General features: G+C 41.9%; 1 protein-coding gene and 1 long non-coding RNA gene across 4 annotated transcripts in view; one reads left to right on the top strand and one right to left on the bottom strand.

Moving 5' to 3' along the window:
- Nucleotides 1-18830, bottom strand: part of igsf9ba (immunoglobulin superfamily, member 9Ba) — a 189937-nt gene that overhangs the window by 50343 nt on the left and 120764 nt on the right. For all 3 annotated transcript variants that reach the window (XM_034169130.1, XM_034169128.1, XM_034169129.1), the window contains exons 5-6: nucleotides 11350-11467; nucleotides 3084-3225 (exon numbers count right to left, since the gene is read on the bottom strand). In XM_034169130.1, coding sequence (XP_034025021.1) covers nucleotides 3084-3225; nucleotides 11350-11467 — 260 coding nt within the window. The remainder of the gene's footprint in view (nucleotides 1-3083; nucleotides 3226-11349; nucleotides 11468-18830) is intronic.
- On the top strand, nucleotides 47-18050 carry LOC117509430. Its single transcript, XR_004560404.1, has 3 exons — nucleotides 47-191; nucleotides 10857-10859; nucleotides 18038-18050. It is a non-coding gene; the product is annotated as an uncharacterized LOC117509430 (long non-coding RNA).

Below are 18830 nucleotides of genomic sequence, written 5' to 3'. Positions count from 1 at the left end.
AGTGTGCTACTATGAGGCAGCACAGTGGATTAGCGGTTAGCACTGTTGTCTCAGAGCAAGAAGGTCATGGGATCGATTCCCACCTGTGGCCTTTCTTTGTGGCATTTGTATGTTCTCCCCGTGTTTGTGTGGGTTTCCTCCAGGTGCTTCAGCTTCCTCCCACAACCAAAAACGTGCAGGTTCGGTGGATTGTAGGTGTGCGTGCTGGTGTGTGCATGTTTGTTTGTCTATATGTGACCCTGCGACAGACTGGCGTCCTGTCCAGGGTGTACCGCGCCTCACACCCTGACTGCTGGGATAAGCTCCAGCACCCCCGTGATCCTTAATTGGTGTAAGCCGTTGAAGATGAGCGTGTGTGTGTGTGTTGCTATGATGGTGTGCATTTTATTTATTTTTACAAACTCCCCAGATTTTGCCAGAACATGCATTTGGTCCTCCAGCCCACAAGAGGGGGGAATTCATCCAAATAATGCCAACAATACAGCTGTTTTACTAGTCCAGCCCTCTTTGTAACCCCCCCCCAAGACACACACAAAAATTTCAAGATTTTGCATTCGCCCTATTGAGGTTTCAAATCCCACAAAATCTTGCAAAACTTCAGAGTTTGCCGCTCTGCAAGATGTCATTAACATTGAGAACTATATTGAGATGCTCTGATAATGCTGCACTTTAACCGCTACACAAAAAACTCTTTGTATATTGTGCCTAAAACTCTCGTGAATATGTTATCTGGGTTTGTAGATGTTGTTATTGTGTTTGTTTTATGTAAACATGCGAGAAGCTCAGGTTGTTTCTCAGTAATTTACAATGGGAGTTGCTGTGAGCCGCGATCGCTTCCTGTACATGTCGTTCTGGGGGAAAGTGAAGTTTTCTCTTTAACGTCCTGCTTATTGTCCTTTACATCACTGTTTGTCCTGTTTGTTCCAGAGTAATATATATGTCTGAAATTCAGTTTGTTTTTATGAAGTTCCATGCAGGTTAAATGTAGCCGACCCACAAGTTTTCAGGGTCTCATGTATGCAGTCGATATGATACGATATACTTTATTATCCCAAAAAGGGAAATTCATCTTGGACTCATATACTGCATACAATGCATGATTAAAAACAATTAGAAGAAAAAAAACACAATAAAAACAGTAAAATCCATAATAATAAAAACAATAAAAATCCCATCCAATATAAACACCCAAGGCATAAAAATTTACATTTTGGTAGTATGTTCATTTGCAATTGTTGTCATGTGGTTTCTCTATGTTGTTTAGACTGCAGCAACTCTATGGCGCGCAAGGGATTATGGGATATCTCAATAGGGTGAATGAATCCAACTTGTATTTGGCCCTCCAGCCCACAAGAGGGGTTGCTTTCACCCAGATAATGGAAATAAGCAATCTTAAGAGTCCAGACCCTCTTTGTAACTGCTCCCCAATTTTAAAAAAACAATCTAGATCCAAGCAGATTTATTGATTGTGAAAGAGTGACTGAGCCAATGAGTCCTTAACTTGACCATCAGGTGCTGATTGGCTGAGAGCTCTGATGTCATCACTGCAATATAGCAACAGTGGAAGAAATAATTATTTTAGACTCCATCACTAAGAACCATATGATTTAAAACTAAAGTGACTCAGATTCTTACATTTTTTTTGGTTTAAATTTTTGTTGCAAATGACTGCAGTGCCCTCTGATGGTGACAATCAAAAAACATGCATCTCACCAGTCTGTTGTGTCCGACACCTGTGCAGGTGTCACAAGGGTCGAGTCTAATAACACAGAAAATCTAGCTTGCAAACAACAAGAGCTCAGACAATAGCAACAGGAGCAAAATAGGAGCAAATGTAGCAATAGGAGTTTAAAAAAGAAACAAAATTAAGAAGTCAATTACAATTTCATAAACTATATCAGATCCACTGTGATGACCCTGAACAACTGAGGACAACCAAAAGTAAATAAATAAAATGAAAATGAGCTACTGGCCTATAGGCCTTATGTCCCCATAAACAGTGCAAATTTGGAGACCTTACACCCAATCTGTAGAAAGTTACTGCACTGCATTTTTCAGTTTTTATGCTCTGTAACCTTGAAAATTAGATCAAGGTCACAAATTATCGAACTTGACAAAAATCCTCCAGACATGCATAAATGGTGGAAATTTGGGGTCCCTGCACTCAACCAGTTTAAAGTTATTGCGAGGACTGTATTAGCTGCTGGAGGACAAAATATAGCTTTGATTGTTCTGGTTGTTTGGAGGGTAGAACGCACAAGTCAGAAAGTACTTGACTCCAGTAAGCTGCATTAAACATCAGTATGACCTTGGATGTCACTCTATGCAATGCATGCTGGTTATTGTAGTATCTTCAACTCCTCCAAGATAATGAATATGCTACGTATTTTTTCTGCTTTTTTTAAGAGACAAACATTTGTTTTTAAAGGTGTCCATTTCTGTTTTTTTGTTTTTTTTTTTTGTTTTTTTTAACTGACTGATCACATTTGTATCTTGGCTGCAAAATTCAGCAGCTAATAATTAGTTGATATGAAATTGATTCAAGAAAATTCTCCCAATGAGGCAAAAAACATAATCATTTCTTGAGTAATTGGTGCTAATCATTGCGTTTTTTGCTGATGTCGGACAAGACAGAGATGTTGGAAAATTTGATGTGAACCTTTGAGATGACAGAAATGAACAGTGTTGAAAATACCAGCGCTGCCATATTAGCTAATGACATCAAACTATAAATTTTTCTAAAATTCTGCCAAATTTGTAGCAAACTTTAAAACACAGCTGGATAACACAAATTCATTATTTTAAAGTGCTATTTTATTATTTGGCTAATAACTATGCAAGCAAGCTAGCTAACACAACTGCTAATGGAGCTAGCTTGGCTTCACTAAATAATATAACCTTGCGATTGTGACATTAGGTATTGACGTGTGATTACTTTTTCCACTTCCAACAACACAGTAGCTGCAGAAGGTCCGACAATCGCCAACAAACTTCAATTTTTTATGCCACTGCACACTAAGTAAGACGTTTCCTTTGGTCAAACAGCAGCTACAGTACAGAAGTAAAGTTGTTCATAACTTTACTTCTTGAAATAGACGTTGTCTTCTTCCCAAAACCAGGTGTAGGTCAGATTGCCAGGATATGCCTCCGCTTGGCAGGTGAAGAGTGCATTCTGGGATATGTTTACGGTGATGTTTTCAGGTGGTGAGACAATGAATGGAGGCCCTAAAAGAAAAAGAAAATGGTTTTAGAAACAACAAATGTCTTCTGTCAGAAATCAAACAGCAAGATCTGCATTTCAATCCAGTTCCACACCATACTGGACATTTATATATATGTATTCTGCTGTATAACAGGCTCTTATTTCATCGATATCAATGTAAACTTTATCGTGATATGTTACTGTGATTGTTTTATCACCTAACCCTATGTAACATGTAACACCCAATTCAGTCATACATTAATATATCTCTCTGTGTTTGGCCTTGATATGTCATCAAATCTGTCCAAAATTAAACCACTGTATCTTTGAATAACACACAACCTGTCCACTGTGTTTAATCCATACTGTCCCCAAACTGACTGCATTAAACAGTTATGACCTTGAATTTAAACTTTCAATGCCAGTCAAGGTTAAAAGTCACGTGACCAATAGAAAGGTGACATATGACTTCATATTTGTGTTTAATAGCAACCATAGCTGTAACTTTAACCAATTTCTCAAAATAGCTAAATATCTAAATTCCCCCCATGTATAAGCACTGGACCCAAAATTTGACCTTTGTTTGTGACCATGACTTGTAACGAACTGATTTTTCTCTAAACTGAATTACTGCACCCTTGGCTGACCCTCAATCATTTCACCAAGTTTAGACCCAATTGGACATTTTGAATGTAAAACTAAATGTTATAGCTGCTCTCATGTGAAACTTTTGCCTTTCCAACTGATTTTCTTGCTCCATCTGAACACGTGAGTTTACATTTTTCACTCTTAATTTGTGGAAAATCCAACAAACTGTTCTTCGTTTCTCATCCAAAAGAAAAAAAAAAATCTCTAGAAAAGTGAACACTGTCACGTGTTGCACAACTACTACACACATTACCTGCACAATAAAGTAACTTTTAAAATCTAACCTGTGTGGTTCCACGTTTGGAAATGTCGGCTTGTTTTTGGGCCGAGTCGATGAGAAAAAGCCCACGTGACGCGTTATTTACGATACATCACCACGGCATGCAGGCAGCCTTAACAGTCCGCCTCAGAACTTGTGCATACTTCACACTGTGAAAAGGTTTTGCTTAAGTCTCAATAAAACAGTCGAAGCCATGAGAGGTAAGCTGCCTTTTATGAGTCCAGGCCCAGCCTCTTGCTCTGAGCCTCTTGCTTATTTTCCTCTCGACGTGCACGGCTTCATACATCAGTTGACTCAGTTGACATCAGACTCACGACTCCTCGTTGTGGTTCTTAAGTCACGCTGCTGCTTCTCACAGCACCCAAACTTTTACATCTTATTTCAAGTGTACTCTGCTTTTCTATCGCCTGCTTTAAATGCTAATAAAAACCACATGCTTTAAATACTAATAAAAAGTGATCTAGGACTTGAACGTGTGTGTGTGCGTGCACAGATAGTGGCGTAACATATTTCCCTTGAGACCTGTTGCAATATTCTTTTCACGCCCATTTAATATGACACAGGTTAAAGTTTCTGTTGCACTCGCTGAGAATCGGGGACTTGACAAAATGATCAGAAGACATTAGCGTGTCGTTTCCACACACGCCAGTCTGTTGCAGGGGCTAAAAAAGACACAGCGGCCTGATAACGACATAAAGTTGGGACAGATTAAATAAATGCACTCGTGGGCATGAAGACAGGAAGGACGACAGCAAACTGCCTACTGACCCCAATGACCTTGACCTTCACCCAAATGGTTGATGGGTAGCTGACTTTACCAGACCCATTCTGGAATCTACCCAACTGAGCGTCATATTTTGTCCAAACTGGATTGAACATTAAATTCCTTGACCTTTAGGTAAAATTAAAAAAAAAAAAAAAAAAAAAAAAAAAAAAATCAAAAATACCTGACCAATCCACCTACGAAGGATTTTGTAGTGGGAAAAAGGGTTGACCTTTGACTCCAATAATCCTGACCCCAAAGATTGACCTTTGATAAATTTGGGTGTAGCCTGAGCAATTCCAGAACCCATCACCTTATGTGTGACACATTTTGTGGACATCAGACTGGGAAGGAGGGGGGTACTACGGGACTGTCACTTTTACCAGAAAAGAGGACTTTGGACCACTGAGCAACAGTCAAATGGTAAATGGACTGCATTTATATAGCACTTTTCCATCTGTATCAGAAGCTCAAAGTGCTTTACAATGACGCCTCGCATTCACCCATTCACACAGACACACTCACACACCGATGTCATGGTGCTGCCGTGCAAGGCGCTCACTACACACCGGGAGCAACTTGGGGATTAAGGACCTTGTAGTGATTGTACGGCCAGACTGGGGCTTGAACTGAGGTTCCTCTGGTCTGAAGCTCAACACTTAACCACTAGACCATCACCTCCCCGGTCCAGTTCTTTTCCTCCTTATTCCAGATGTCTCTGGTTCAAGAGTGCCTTGACAGTTGGAATGCAACAGTTGAAGGCCATTTCCTGGACACATCGCGTACATGCACGCACAAACTCACTGTGGGTTAGCACTGTTGCCTCACAGCAAGAAGGTCGTGGGATTGCTTCGCACCTGGTCCTTCATTCTCTCCTCCGTGTCTGTGTGGGTTTCCTCCAGGTACTTGGTTTCTTCCCACAATAAAAAAAAAAAAAAAACCCTGCTTAATTAGGGTTTGCTCCTTTCTCTGCCCCTGAACAAGGCAGCGTCTCTGCATCTGGAGTTTCTCTCCGGGTGCCGGGCTGTGGCTGTCTACTGCCCCCAGTGGTTGGGTTGTGTCTAAGTGTAATTAGGATGGGTTAAACGCGGAGGACACATCTCTCTGTATGACTGTACAATGACAACAAAGGCCCTTATTACCTTAATTAACGTGTATATACACACACACACACACACACACACGAGATGTGAATTGAGCTGGATAGAAAACCCATTCAGTGAGGGTTATGGTTATGCCAACCCCAGTCTGCTTGGGGTCTTTAGATATCATTAGTAATCAAGCCTCTGAGCGCTGTACTTACATTTTGCAGCAACCTTGTTTGCGAGAAATACATTTGTGGAAAAATAAGCTTCAACAAGACAGCTGGATTGGACGCTACAAAAATCCGCTGTTCGCTGGTAGCCTACTTTATAAGTGTTGGTGTATCAGTGGGACAACAGAAGAAACATGGCCGGGCAGGTGTATCACAACTAACATGAGCTGAGTGGAGCTGAATCATTCACCTTACAGTAGAGCTGCTCAGTTTGTTTACTGTGGATCTGCTCAGTTTGTTTACTGTAGAGCTGGGGCCTGTACTACGTAGCGGGGTTAACTTACTCAGATGTAACCCAGAGTCAACCTCTTAAACCGTGGTTGACAAAACCTGGTTCCCTCAAGTGGTGTTAATCGGTACTACAACGCTGAATAAGATGTTGATTTGTTGAACCTGTGTTAACCTAATTGGAGTTTGTGCGCGTTCACATAAAAGGGGCAGGTTGCAGCACACGTCACCATTTTTCAATGATGCCGCGGTCACCTTACTTTACCGAAGAAGAACGCACAATTATTATGCGGAGCTACGAGGAATTTAAATTAATGTTAAGGGGGAAATTGAACACATCGTCTGCCAATAAAGCAAGACAGGCTTGTTGGCAACGTATTGCTGATCGGGTAAATGCGTACGTACAATTCAATTGTTCTCCAAATCTCTTACAGATGATTAACCTGTGGAATGTCTAATATGTGTAAAAAAAATGACCTTCTTTCATTAATTACGCCCAGATGCAACATGATTCAGAAGTGGGCATAGGCCTACTAATAAATGTTAGGTTAATTTAATATTTCCTAAATAGGCTACCTTGACTGGATGATTGCTATTCCTAATCCTGTCAATATTTCAGATGCAATAGCAGTGCCAAACGCACCTGGCAGCAGGTGAAGATGAAATATAAAAACATCCTTCAGAACGGTAGGTTTATATTCATAGCTTGATAAGCCCTACTTCGCCTAATTAATGGACATGCATTAGACCTATTTTGATATTAGTAATTACCCGCGATTGCATAAAACCCTTCTTTGATTTGCATTGTGGATAAATGGCCAGGGAAAACGACAAATGCAGAGCTGCTCAGTTTGTTTACTGTAGAGCTGCTCAGTTTGTTTACTGCAGAGCTGCTCAGTTTGTTTACTGCAGAGCTGCTCAGTTTGTTTACTGCGGAGCTGCTCAGTTTGTTTACTGCGGAGCTGCTCAGTTTGTTTACTGCAGAGCTGCTCACTTTGTTTACTGCAGAGCTGCTCAGTTTGTTTACTGTAGAGCTGCTCAGTTTGTTTACTGCAGAGCTGCTCAGTTTGTTTACTGTAGAGCTGCTCAGTTTGTTTACTGCGGAGCTGCTCAGTTTGTTTACTGTAGAGCTGCTCAGTTTGTTTACTGTTAATAATGAGATGTAATTTTAAAGTTTGGGAAAATGTGATTTACGTTTATTTTACTTTGCATTTCCTTTTCAGTAATTACTTTTGAAAGAGGGATTTAGCCTCATATAACCCAGCTGTAAAAGATAAGTAGATGGTTAATTAGTAACAATGATTTAACAGAGTTAGTCTGTCCCTTTTAATAAAACGGTAAAAATGAACGGTCCGTCTGCAGCATGTTGACAGATGCTGAAGTCTCAGCGAGTCCACTAAAGGCCTGAAGCCTTAATGCATTTACATCACACGCATCGCCGCTTCCACGCAGGTCCAAAACACAGATTTATCTCCAACAAACTGCTGAGCACGAGCACACAAACACTAAACACTGACTGCAAATACTGTTTGAAGAGAAGGCACCAATTAAACTCTGGATCCAGACCCAGATCAGCAAGTCGACTGTGACTTTAAATCGCACTTTAAAATCACCTGTTTAAGACCATTTTTGTCAGTAAGGCAAAAAGTCATCCATAGTTATTGTTATTCCGAATTATTAATTTCTCCTCCAGAAATAGCTGGACGTCAGAAACTGCAAGGGTTAGAAAAACGAAACTTAGCAAGTAGAACCAAAATCACCACCACTCCTCAAGATAAAAATAAAAAAAAATCATCATCCTCATGGTGGCACTATAATGACCCCCCTTTTTTTAACATTCTGGTTATAACTTCTGAACTGTGAGTCATACAATCAAGCTTCTTCTTTTTTTTTTTTTGCTGGATCCCGTGGGTCCTTCTACACCTAACTGGAGAGGCCAAACCCACTTGCGCCAAGATAAGTTATCAGCCATTTTGAACTGCTGTTACCTATTCCAAAAAATCTGTACATTAATAATAAATTATTAAGTTTGACATCTCATCTTGAACATACAGCTTTACCGGCGATGTGTAGTGGAGCCGATAAAAGGTAGTTTTACGGATAACGGAATATGTTCGACCGTATAACAGCATGAACGTCCGCACATCATGAGACATAACGGGGTTATTCTCATTCTAATCCAATTCCATCGTTTGCACGGTTTATTTTTCCTGTTGGTAATTCGGTCGGCGAAGCTTACCGTGAGGCAGTGAGCGTCTCTCCAACAGTCAGGGCACGGAGTAATCCATCAAATGTGAAAGTCCATCAAACATACAACTGTAATTCTGTATCAGAATCCAAATCAATACTTTCGTACAGTAGCTTAAATTCACCCATTTCTGCGGTGGCGCTGGCACGCAACTTTTTCTCACTCTGAGCTAACAGCGCTAACAGCTAGCAGCACGCGCAGCCGGTGTTCTGATGAATTGTGCGCCTCCACAGTTCTGTGTCCAACAATACTGCACATGCACAGTTTCGCGCGGAGGACAGGAATGACATTCAACGGTCAGGGCGCGGAGTAATACATCTTTGGCCACTGTTCCACAGATATTATACGCATGATATTTTACACGATTAACCAATCAGATTTGCGGAAAAAATGTAACTGTATTAGAATGGTATTTATTTACTAAAATAAATAAATAAATAATAACAATACTAATAACAATGACAGTAATTAAAACCTGCTCATTGGACGTTGTCACTGTGCTCTGCAGTGAGTGCCGTTTTAGTTTTTATGAGTACTGTGCGTGCACTTGCCCACATCAGCTGCACATATGGAAGAACGTTGTTTGTCTGTTTGCAGCTGATGAAGTCGAGCAACAAAGCAAAGCTCGCACTCTCTCTGCTTTTAAAATACACACGTTTCGCTCCTGCAGCCCGTCAGCCGGACTCGTATCACACCCATCTACCTATCTGCAGAGCGGCGAGCAGAGAGCCAAGTTAATGGAGCGGAGACAGGCGGCTGTGTTCTGACACACACACACATCCCGCTCTGCACGTACACATGCACCGAGAGCCCCAGACGAAGCTATTGACTGATGGATAGCCAGACCTGCAAGGTATCGCAGGTACATCAAAGCATCAGAGCACTGCTCAGCTTCAAGTGGAAGAAACGAGAAGCAGGCGTTGCAGAGGAACGACATAGCAGTGCCTTACGAGGCAACTTTAGGATCATAAATGCTTCCACTGACCTTTGACCTTTAGAGGGCAAAATCAATATGGCTGTGTGACATACATATAAAGTTTGCTCACAGTTTGGTTCATAAGAAAAAAATTAATGTCACAAGCAGTTTTTTTTTTACCTTCAGGTTACTGTGACCTTTGACCTTTAGAGCACAAAATCAATATGGTTCTTATAGTCAGACTGTGTAACATACATACAAAGTTTGCTCACATTTTGGTTGATAAGAAAGAAATTAATGCTCACAAGCAGTTTTTTTTAAACCTTCAGGTTACTGTGACCTTTGACCTCATTAGACCATAACCAACAGGGTTCTTGGAGTCAGGCTACGGTAGAAGTTATCATGCTCACAAGCAGTTGTTTTTTAAATAAATGCTTCTAGTGACCTTGACCTTATCGACCAATAACCAACAGGGTTCTTGGAGTTGGGCTGTGAAATGCACACAGACAGGGAAATGCTGTGTTATGCCACATTCGCACCGGACGCCACAAATTTGCATCTCTTGCCTGGCGACGGACGCGTCACCATCGTCCGGACGCCACGCAATGCCACAAATTCATCATTTGCTGCAGGAGCTGCGTCTGGATGACGGCCGCTTTCAGGGGTACTTCCGCCTCTCCAGGACCCAGTCTGAGGACCTCCTGTCCCGTTCGCGCACGCACGTGAATAAAAAAAAAAATAAATAAAAAAAAAACTGGCTGCCGCTGCAGTTCCTCGCTCTCCCCTCAAACTTTGTCATAATTGTGTTATAAACCATTCACCATTTGTGTTATTATACATCTGTGTGGTTAATAAAATTATCTTCACGGACGATTCTTTCGCACACGCACGTGGGAAAAAAGAAAAGAAAAACGAAACTGGTTGCTGCTGCTGCTCGCTCTCCCCTCAAACTCTGTCATAATTGTGAAATAAAGGACAAAAGGGACATAAGTCCTGTTCACAGGATGGCTGCCAGAGTCAGGACATGTCCACATCAAGTATAAACTCCAGACATCTCCACGTCACTACATATCCAGTCCCTGATTGGTCATTGCGACGTGACAAGATGAAAAAGTTCAGATTTTTCAACTTGGGGAAGAGGGCGATGCGACGCAATGCGATATCGCACCACAACCGCGCCAATTGCTCAAAATCACTTCATTCACGTCCATCGCGTGGCTTGGACTTTTGTGGCACCACAACGCGTCCTTCCATAGGGAGTACATGGCAACCTGTCGCAGCCGTCGCTCGCGTGGCGTCCGGCGTGAATGCGGCATTAAAGAGTGAGTTCCACATGTAGACAAAGAGGGCGACTTATACTCTGGAAAATACGGTATATACATTACATCATGATCGAGAATGCACTGGAGATTTTTCTGGAGCATTTTATAGTTTTAAAAATCTCCTCCCATAATAACCTTTAACCTCCTGACCCCCCAATCAATACAGTTCTTGGACTCAGGTTACCCAGTATATACATCAAGTTTGGTAATAATCTGGTGTGTACCATAAAAGTTATCGTGCTCACAAGCAGGTTTTATCTCCTTTTTTTTTAACCTTCCAGTAACGCTAACCTTTGACCTCACCGAAACATCAACAGGCTTCCATACTAACATGACCCAAACATCTCCTGATATTTTACATTTGATCCCTCGACTTGACACCCAATAGAGACGCGGCACAAACGCAGTGATGTCACTCGGTCAGTACCTTGAACCAGCAGCCGGGTCGTGTGGAGAACTTCCCCCTGGTCGCTGTAGGCGCGGCAGGTGTACGCCCCTCTGTCATCTCTGGTGATGCTCAGAATGGTTAGACTGCCATCGTGAACCTGTAGATCAGAAGTCTGTGATAAGCGTCGATGCTAACAGGAATTCTTTACCTCGGCCTCTGCCTCTGACGAGAACCAGGAATCGGTGCAGAAACGCCTCAAACAAAACTGAGAGGAATGCACTCACAAATGGTGCAACATATGCACTGAAGTCACGCACAGCTCCAGACACGCCTGCAGAACGACTCATTTGTCAGCTGCTTTAGCCAACAGATGGCGCTATATCAGCCTGAGCAAAATTGAATTTCTGTCAGTGTGCTGCTAAACTGTGTCTCACACAAGCTTCACACTTTGTGCATCGCTGCCCAACACACAACATGTGCAGCACGCTGAGCGCGAGCAGTGTCAACAAAACACGGACGTGCTGGGATGCATCAGTGTGAAGAACAGAACAAAATCTGCATCCATTAAAAAAGATGGAACATCATAAAACTGACTGAAGCTCACATTCCCGTGAGTTACCACCAACTTATAAAAAAGAAAAAAAAGAAAAATGGTTATGAAGCTTTTTCCCACCAAAGGGCAGAAATGTTTGTTGTTATAGCAGAAAAAGAAGAAAGCAAAAAATCCTGTAGATTTATACCATGCGGCCAGACAGAAGAAAGAGAGGGCTGACTCATTATGTTACCACCACAGCAGCGGCGCGTCCATTGCAGAACGGGTCAACTTGCAGCGAGTCAGCGCAACGTTCTGCAATCTTTAAACTGATTCAGCTGGTTTTGTTTTCCTGCTTACTGTTGCTCTAGTTTATTTATTTGGCTCTATGGTGTGTGTGTGTGTGTGTGTGTGTGTGCGCGCAGCTCTGTGCATTACAGCTGTGCACCTTACAGCTGTTTGAACCAGAGAAAAGCTGGTGGAAAACATCTTTCCTCAAATGAGTCTTTTTGCATTTTTGTTTTTGAGTCGAGCCGCTGCTCCTCCACGTCAAAAGGAGCCAGCTGAGGTGGCTCGGGCATCTTTTCCGGATGCCCCCTGGACACCTCGCTGGAGAGGTGTTCCGGGCACGTCCCATTGGGAGGAGGCCCCGGGGAAGACCCAGGACACGCTGGAGGGACTACGTCTCTTGGCTGGCTTGGGAATGCCTCAGGGTTCCCCCGGAGGAGCTGGAGGAGGTGTGTGTGGATTGGGAGGTCTGGACAGCTTTGCTTGAGCTGCTGCCCCCGCGACCCGACTCCTGATAAAGCGGAAGAAAATGGATGGATGGATGGATGGGTTTTTGTTTTGGTGTTTGGTTGTTTGTGTGAGCATTGGTGATCATGATGCTTGTATTGCATGAATAAACAGTAAATACAGCAGTGGCACGCTGCAAAGCTGCAGGAATACAGACTGTATTATTGGGAATCTTTTGCAATTTTCCAGGATATTCAACATCTGCCTCCTTATTCATATTTCAGCAGATGTGTGTAAGGCTGAAGCACAGATTTACAATGTTTTGCATGCACACCGTAAGATGTCTTGTAAATCACTTTAGATTACACTTTAGTTACAAAAACAGCGGGGTTTTTTTCAGATTTAGAAGAGTTTATTTCTCACTAACATTTACAAAATATATGAGAAAAAATGCCAAACACAGCTGAATTAAAATCAATGGCAAGTCACTGCTTTGTCTCTGGTGCTTGTAGCTAATGTGACCGTAGGGTAAATTGTCAATTCAAGGCAAAATGATATATAGTTCACCAGGACGATGGGCCGTGGTAGAACCACGGGTTCCCAATGTGGTCAGTTGTAGAGCAGGAACAGTTGACTTTTGAGGAAAATCTGTTTACAGTTATGCTACACTTTTTAAAGTATTGACATGGAAAATATTCTAGGAATTTATTAAATGAAATTTATACATTTTCTAACATGAATTTTTGCTGCCAGTTGCTTTTCTGAAGCTGCTTAACCAGAAAAATATTCCATGTAAAGAAATTATGAATAACTGACGTTTTATATTTGCACTGTGACAGTGTTCACATTAGATCAAATCCTCCCCCCCCCCCTCCTTCTTTTTTGGCCTGTGTGAGACACTGCTGAGACACAATGCTGCTGTTTAGTTAATTCTGGGTTTGGGGTCACATGCATAAAGAAAATGTCCAGATTTGAACCTGCTGTCTGGGATGTTAGAGGATGGACAGACTGATGAATTTTGTCAGGTCTGCATCAACTTCACAGGCTTTTATTTTGAAACACAGGCTCTTGTTGTGGAAGTGCGTATTGGTCTGATCACATTGCCCTTTTCACGACTTGAATCCTCGTGAAAAAATACATCAGTACGTCAATGGACAAAAGTCAGCTCTTTCTGGATTTCAATTGATGCTCCAGATAAACAAACACACAGAGACCACTCCCCTTTTACTATATGGATTATCAAATGCAATTAATTTATTTACATGACTTTGCTACAATAAATTTAGCACTGATTTGGTGTCGTAATGCCCAAATCTGGCCCTTGCTTTTGGCAGAGGTGGACGCTCTAAAAGGTGTTTCTCTTGTCACTGTCTGCTGTGTCGTTGCTTTGGAACAGTTTCTACGAGGTCTGTTAGAAAAGTATCCGACCTTATTATTGTTTTTCAAAAACCATATGGATTTGAATCACGTGTGATTGCGTCAGACAAGCTTGAACCCTCGTGCGCATGCGTGAGTTTTTTCATGCCTGTCGGTTGCTTCATTCGCCTGTGAGCAGGCTTTGAGTGAGGTATGGTCCAGCCCTCTCGTCTATTTTTTATTGTGAATAAATGTCTGAATGATTTGGATCTTTGCTGCATCAGTTTTTTCCAGAAACTATAAGAGACCTCCAGAGGACACCGTTCGAAAAATTAATATGGCTTTCAGGGACAATTTTATGGGGATTAAACAGATTAAGGAGTGTTACTGCCCCATTAAGGACGGCCCACAACTGCTGAGAGCGCCGATGGACAGGCTGACACCCCGCACAAACAACCAGATCATTTCCAACGTGAAAGCTTTGTTGATCCGGGACCTCGTCTGACTTTCACAAAAAGACAGAAGATGTGGACATCAGCACTGTTTCCGGCACATTCCACCGTTACAGGAGTTTTTTTTTCATGGAAAAAGAAGCTAAGGGACGAACAGTAACAGTGAAATGTGCCGTTCATTTCTAAACTGGACGCTGTCTTGATCCGGTATGTCCTCTGACTAGCACAGGAATTGTGAAAAGACATGGACATCAGCACTTTTTCAGCGCATTAAGACAGACGTGCGGAGGAGTTTGGCGCGTTGTGGTGCAGCCGCTCGGCGCAAAGAAACGCCGTGATGAAGCCTCACAGGACATGTTGGGGCTTGTCCGGAATATGCCGGGAAAAGTGCTGATGTCCACATCTTTTCACAATTCCTGTGCTAGTCAGAGGACATACCGGATCAAGACAGCGTCCAGTTTAGAAATGAATGGCACATTCCACTGTTACAGGAGTTTTTGTCATGGAAAGAGGAACAAAGGCGGAGGAATTCCGTGCGTCGCGGCGGAGCTGCATGGTGAAAAGAAATGCCACGATGAAGCCTCACAGGACATGTTCTGGCATGTCCAGCTCATGCACAATCACAACTGGATATTCACACGACTGGAAAGCAACCGGAATCCATCTGAAATCCACCTTTAAGCCGTCCTGTGAGACCAACACCGAGGTGGTTTTGTCCCACGTAATGAACGGCTCCGTGGCACGTCCCTTGGCTTCTTTTTCCATGAAAAAAAAACAAACTCCTGTAACGGTGGAATGTGCTGGAAAACGTGCTGATGTCCACATCTTCTGCCTTTTTGTGAAAGTCAGATGAGGTCCCAGATCAACAAAGCTTTCAGGTTGGAAATGATCTGGTTGTTTGTGCGGGGTGTCAGCCTGTCCATCGGCGCTGGGAGCGCGCTGCGCTCTCAGCAGTTGTGGGCCGTCCTTAAAGGGGCAGTAACACTCCTTAATCTGTTTAATCCCCATAAAATCGTCCCTGAAAGCCATATTAATTTTTCGAACGGTGTCCACCTGGAGGTCTCTTACAGTTTCTAGAAAAAAATTGATGCAGCAAAGATCAAAATCGTTCATTTATTCGCAATAAAAAATAGAGGAGAGGGGTAGACCACACCTCACTCAAAGCCTGCTCACAGGCAAATGAAGCAACCGACAGGCATGAAAAAACTCACGCAATCGCACGAGGGTTCAAGCTTGGCTGACACAATCACAAGTGATTCAAATCCATATGGTTTTTGAAAAAAATAATAAGGTCGGATACTTTTCTAACAGACCTCGTACATGTTTGCTGTTTTCAATTTGCAGTTATGTTAAATGATATTACATGAAATTTTACATGAGAAATGCAATTCTCCTATATATATATATATATATATATATATATATATATATATATATATATATATATATATATATATATATATATATATATATATACGAGGTCTGTCCAAAAAGTATCAGACCTTTTTATTTTTTTCAAAAACCATATGGATTTGAATCATGTGTGCTTGCATGAGCCAACCTTGAACCTTCATGCGCATGCGGGATTTTTTTTCATGCCCGTCGGTTGCATCATTCGCCTGTGAGCAGGCTTTGTGTGAGCACTGGTCCTCCCCTCTCGTTGGATTTTCATTGCGAGGTGGAACGATTTGGAGCTTTGCTGCATCAAATTTTTCCAGAAACTGTGAGAGACAGCCAGGTGGAAACCATTCAGAAGATTCAGACGGCTTTCGGTGACGATCCTATGGGCATCACACAGATTAAGGAGTGTTACAACCGGTTTAAAGACGGCACACAATGGCGGAGGGCGCGCCGTGCTCCGAGCGGCCATCGACAGGCTGAAACGACAAGATCATTTCCAAAGTGAATGCTGTGTTGATCCGGGACGTCGTCTGACTACCAGAGAAATTGTAGAAGAGGTGGACATCAGCACTTTTTCGGCACATTCCACTGTTACAGGAGATTTTGTAATGAAAGACGTGCGGAAGTTGGAAGTCTCACAGGACATGTTGTGACATGTCCAGCTCTTACACAATTCCTCGGATACTCACTCGACTGAAAAGCCACTGAAAGCCGTTTGAATCTTCTGAATGGTTTCCACCTGGGTGTCTCTCACAGTTTCTGGAAAAATTTGATTCAGTGCTGCTCCAATCGTTCAGACATTTTCCTCGAAATGAAAATCCAACGAGGGGGGAGGATCAGTGCTCACTCAAAGCCTACTCACAGGCGAATGACGCAACTGACAGGCGTGAAAAAACTCACGCATGCACACGAAGGTTCAAGGTTGGCTCATGCAAGCACACGTGATTCAAATCCATAAGGTTTTTGAAAAAAATAAAAAGGTCTGATACTTTTTGGACAGACCTCGTATATATATATATATATATATATATATATATATACACACACAAAGGTTGTGTGGTTGATCCTGTTCATGAAGTCATCTCCAAGTTTTCACAGATCACATCAGATGTAACAACTCACAGCCCTCACCACTAATCAATTGAGTTTTTCAATTAAGGATCTCACAATCAAGTTTTTTTTTTTTTTTTTTTGCTTTTGCCCCTGATCCTGATTTTATTGGAAGATACCGAGTCCCAATCTGATACTTTTATTTCCGCAGATAACACACTTGCACATCGACCAGTGGAAACACACTATCAAATCAAATCAAATCAATTTTATTTATATAGCGCCAAAGGCAGTGAACTATGCTGGAAGATTAACCAGTTTTGCAATTTATTAAGAAAAAATACCTGCAAGCCAACCTGCTTAATGTTTTTTTTTTTTTAAATAAATAGATTTTTGTTAAATGGTTTTTAAAAATTCCGCTCGGTGCAGCATTATAGCAGCATTCACTTTAAAAAAGCAGGGTTTGTTGACTATTGTGTTTTAAGGGCAGGATTATATATCAATTTCAATCAATCAATTTTTTTTTTTATATAGCGCCAAATCACAACAAACAGTTGCCCCAAGGCGCTTTATATTGTAAGGCAAGGCCATACAATAATTATGTAAAACCCCAACGGTCAAAACGACCCCCTGTGAGCAAGCACTTGGCTACAGTGGGAAGGAAAAACTCCCTTTTAACAGGAAGAAACCTCCAGCAGAACCAGGCTCAGGGAGGGGCAGTCTTCTGCTGGGACTGGTTGGGGCTGAGGGAGAGAACCAGGAAAAAGACATGCTGTGGAGGGGAGCAGAGATCGATCACTAATGATTAAATGCAGAGTGGTGCATACAGAGCAAAAAGAAAAAGAAACAGTGCATCATGGGAACCCCCCAGCAGTCTACGTCTATAGCAGCATAACTAAGGGATGGTTCAGGGTCACCTGATCCAGCCCTAACTATAAGCTTTAGCAAAAAGGAAAGTTTTAAGCCTAATCTTAAAAGTAGAGAGGGTGTCTGTCTCCCTGATCTGAATTGGGAGCTGGTTCCACAGGAGAGGAGCCTGAAAGCTGAAGGCTCTGCCTCCCATTCTACTCTTACAAACCCTAGGAACTACAAGTAAGCCTGCAGTCTGAGAGCGAAGCGCTCTATTGGGGTAATATGGTACTACGAGGTCCCTAAGATAAGATGGGACCTGATTATTCAAAACCTTATAAGTAAGAAGAAGAATTTTAAATTCTATTCTAGAATTAACAGGAAGCCAATGAAGAGAGGCCAATATGGGTGAGATATGCTCTCTCCTTCTAGTCCCCGTCAGTACTCTAGCTGCAGCATTTTGAATTAACTGAAGGCTTTTTAGGGAACTTTTAGGACAACCTGATAATAATGAATTACAATAGTCCAGCCTAGAGGAAATAAATGCATGAATTAGTTTTTCAGCATCACTCTGAGACAAGACCTTTCTGATTTTAGAGATATTGCGTAAATGCAAAAAAGCAGTCCTACATATTTGTTTAATATGCACTTTGAATGACATATCCTGATCAAAAATGACTCCAAGATTTCTCACAGTATTACTAGAGGTCAGGGTAATGCCATCCAGAGTAAGGATCTGGTTAGACACCATGTTTCTAAGATTTGTGGGGCCAAGTACAATAACTTCAGTTTTATCTGAGTTTAAAAGCAGGAAATTAGAGGTCATCCATGTCTTTATGTCTGTAAGACAATCCTGCAGTTTAGCTAATTGGTGTGTGTCCTCTGGCTTCATGGATAGATAAAGCTGGGTATCATCTGCGTAACAATGAAAATTTAAGCAATACCGTCTAATAATACTGCCTAAGGGAAGCATGTATAAAGTGAATAAAATTGGTCCTAGCACAGAACCTTGTGGAACTCCATAATTAACTTTAGTCTGTGAAGAAGATTCCCCATTTACATGAACAAATTGTAATCTATTAGACAAATATGATTCAAACCACCGCAGCGCAGTGCCTTTAATACCTATGGCATGCTCTAATCTC

The sequence above is a fragment of the Thalassophryne amazonica genome, chromosome 4 (assembly GCF_902500255.1).
Source record: "Thalassophryne amazonica chromosome 4, fThaAma1.1, whole genome shotgun sequence".
Taxonomy (NCBI): domain Eukaryota; kingdom Metazoa; phylum Chordata; class Actinopteri; order Batrachoidiformes; family Batrachoididae; genus Thalassophryne; species Thalassophryne amazonica.
The sequence above is the reverse complement of the archived record's forward strand: the minus strand, read 5'-3'. Positions and strand labels throughout refer to the sequence as shown.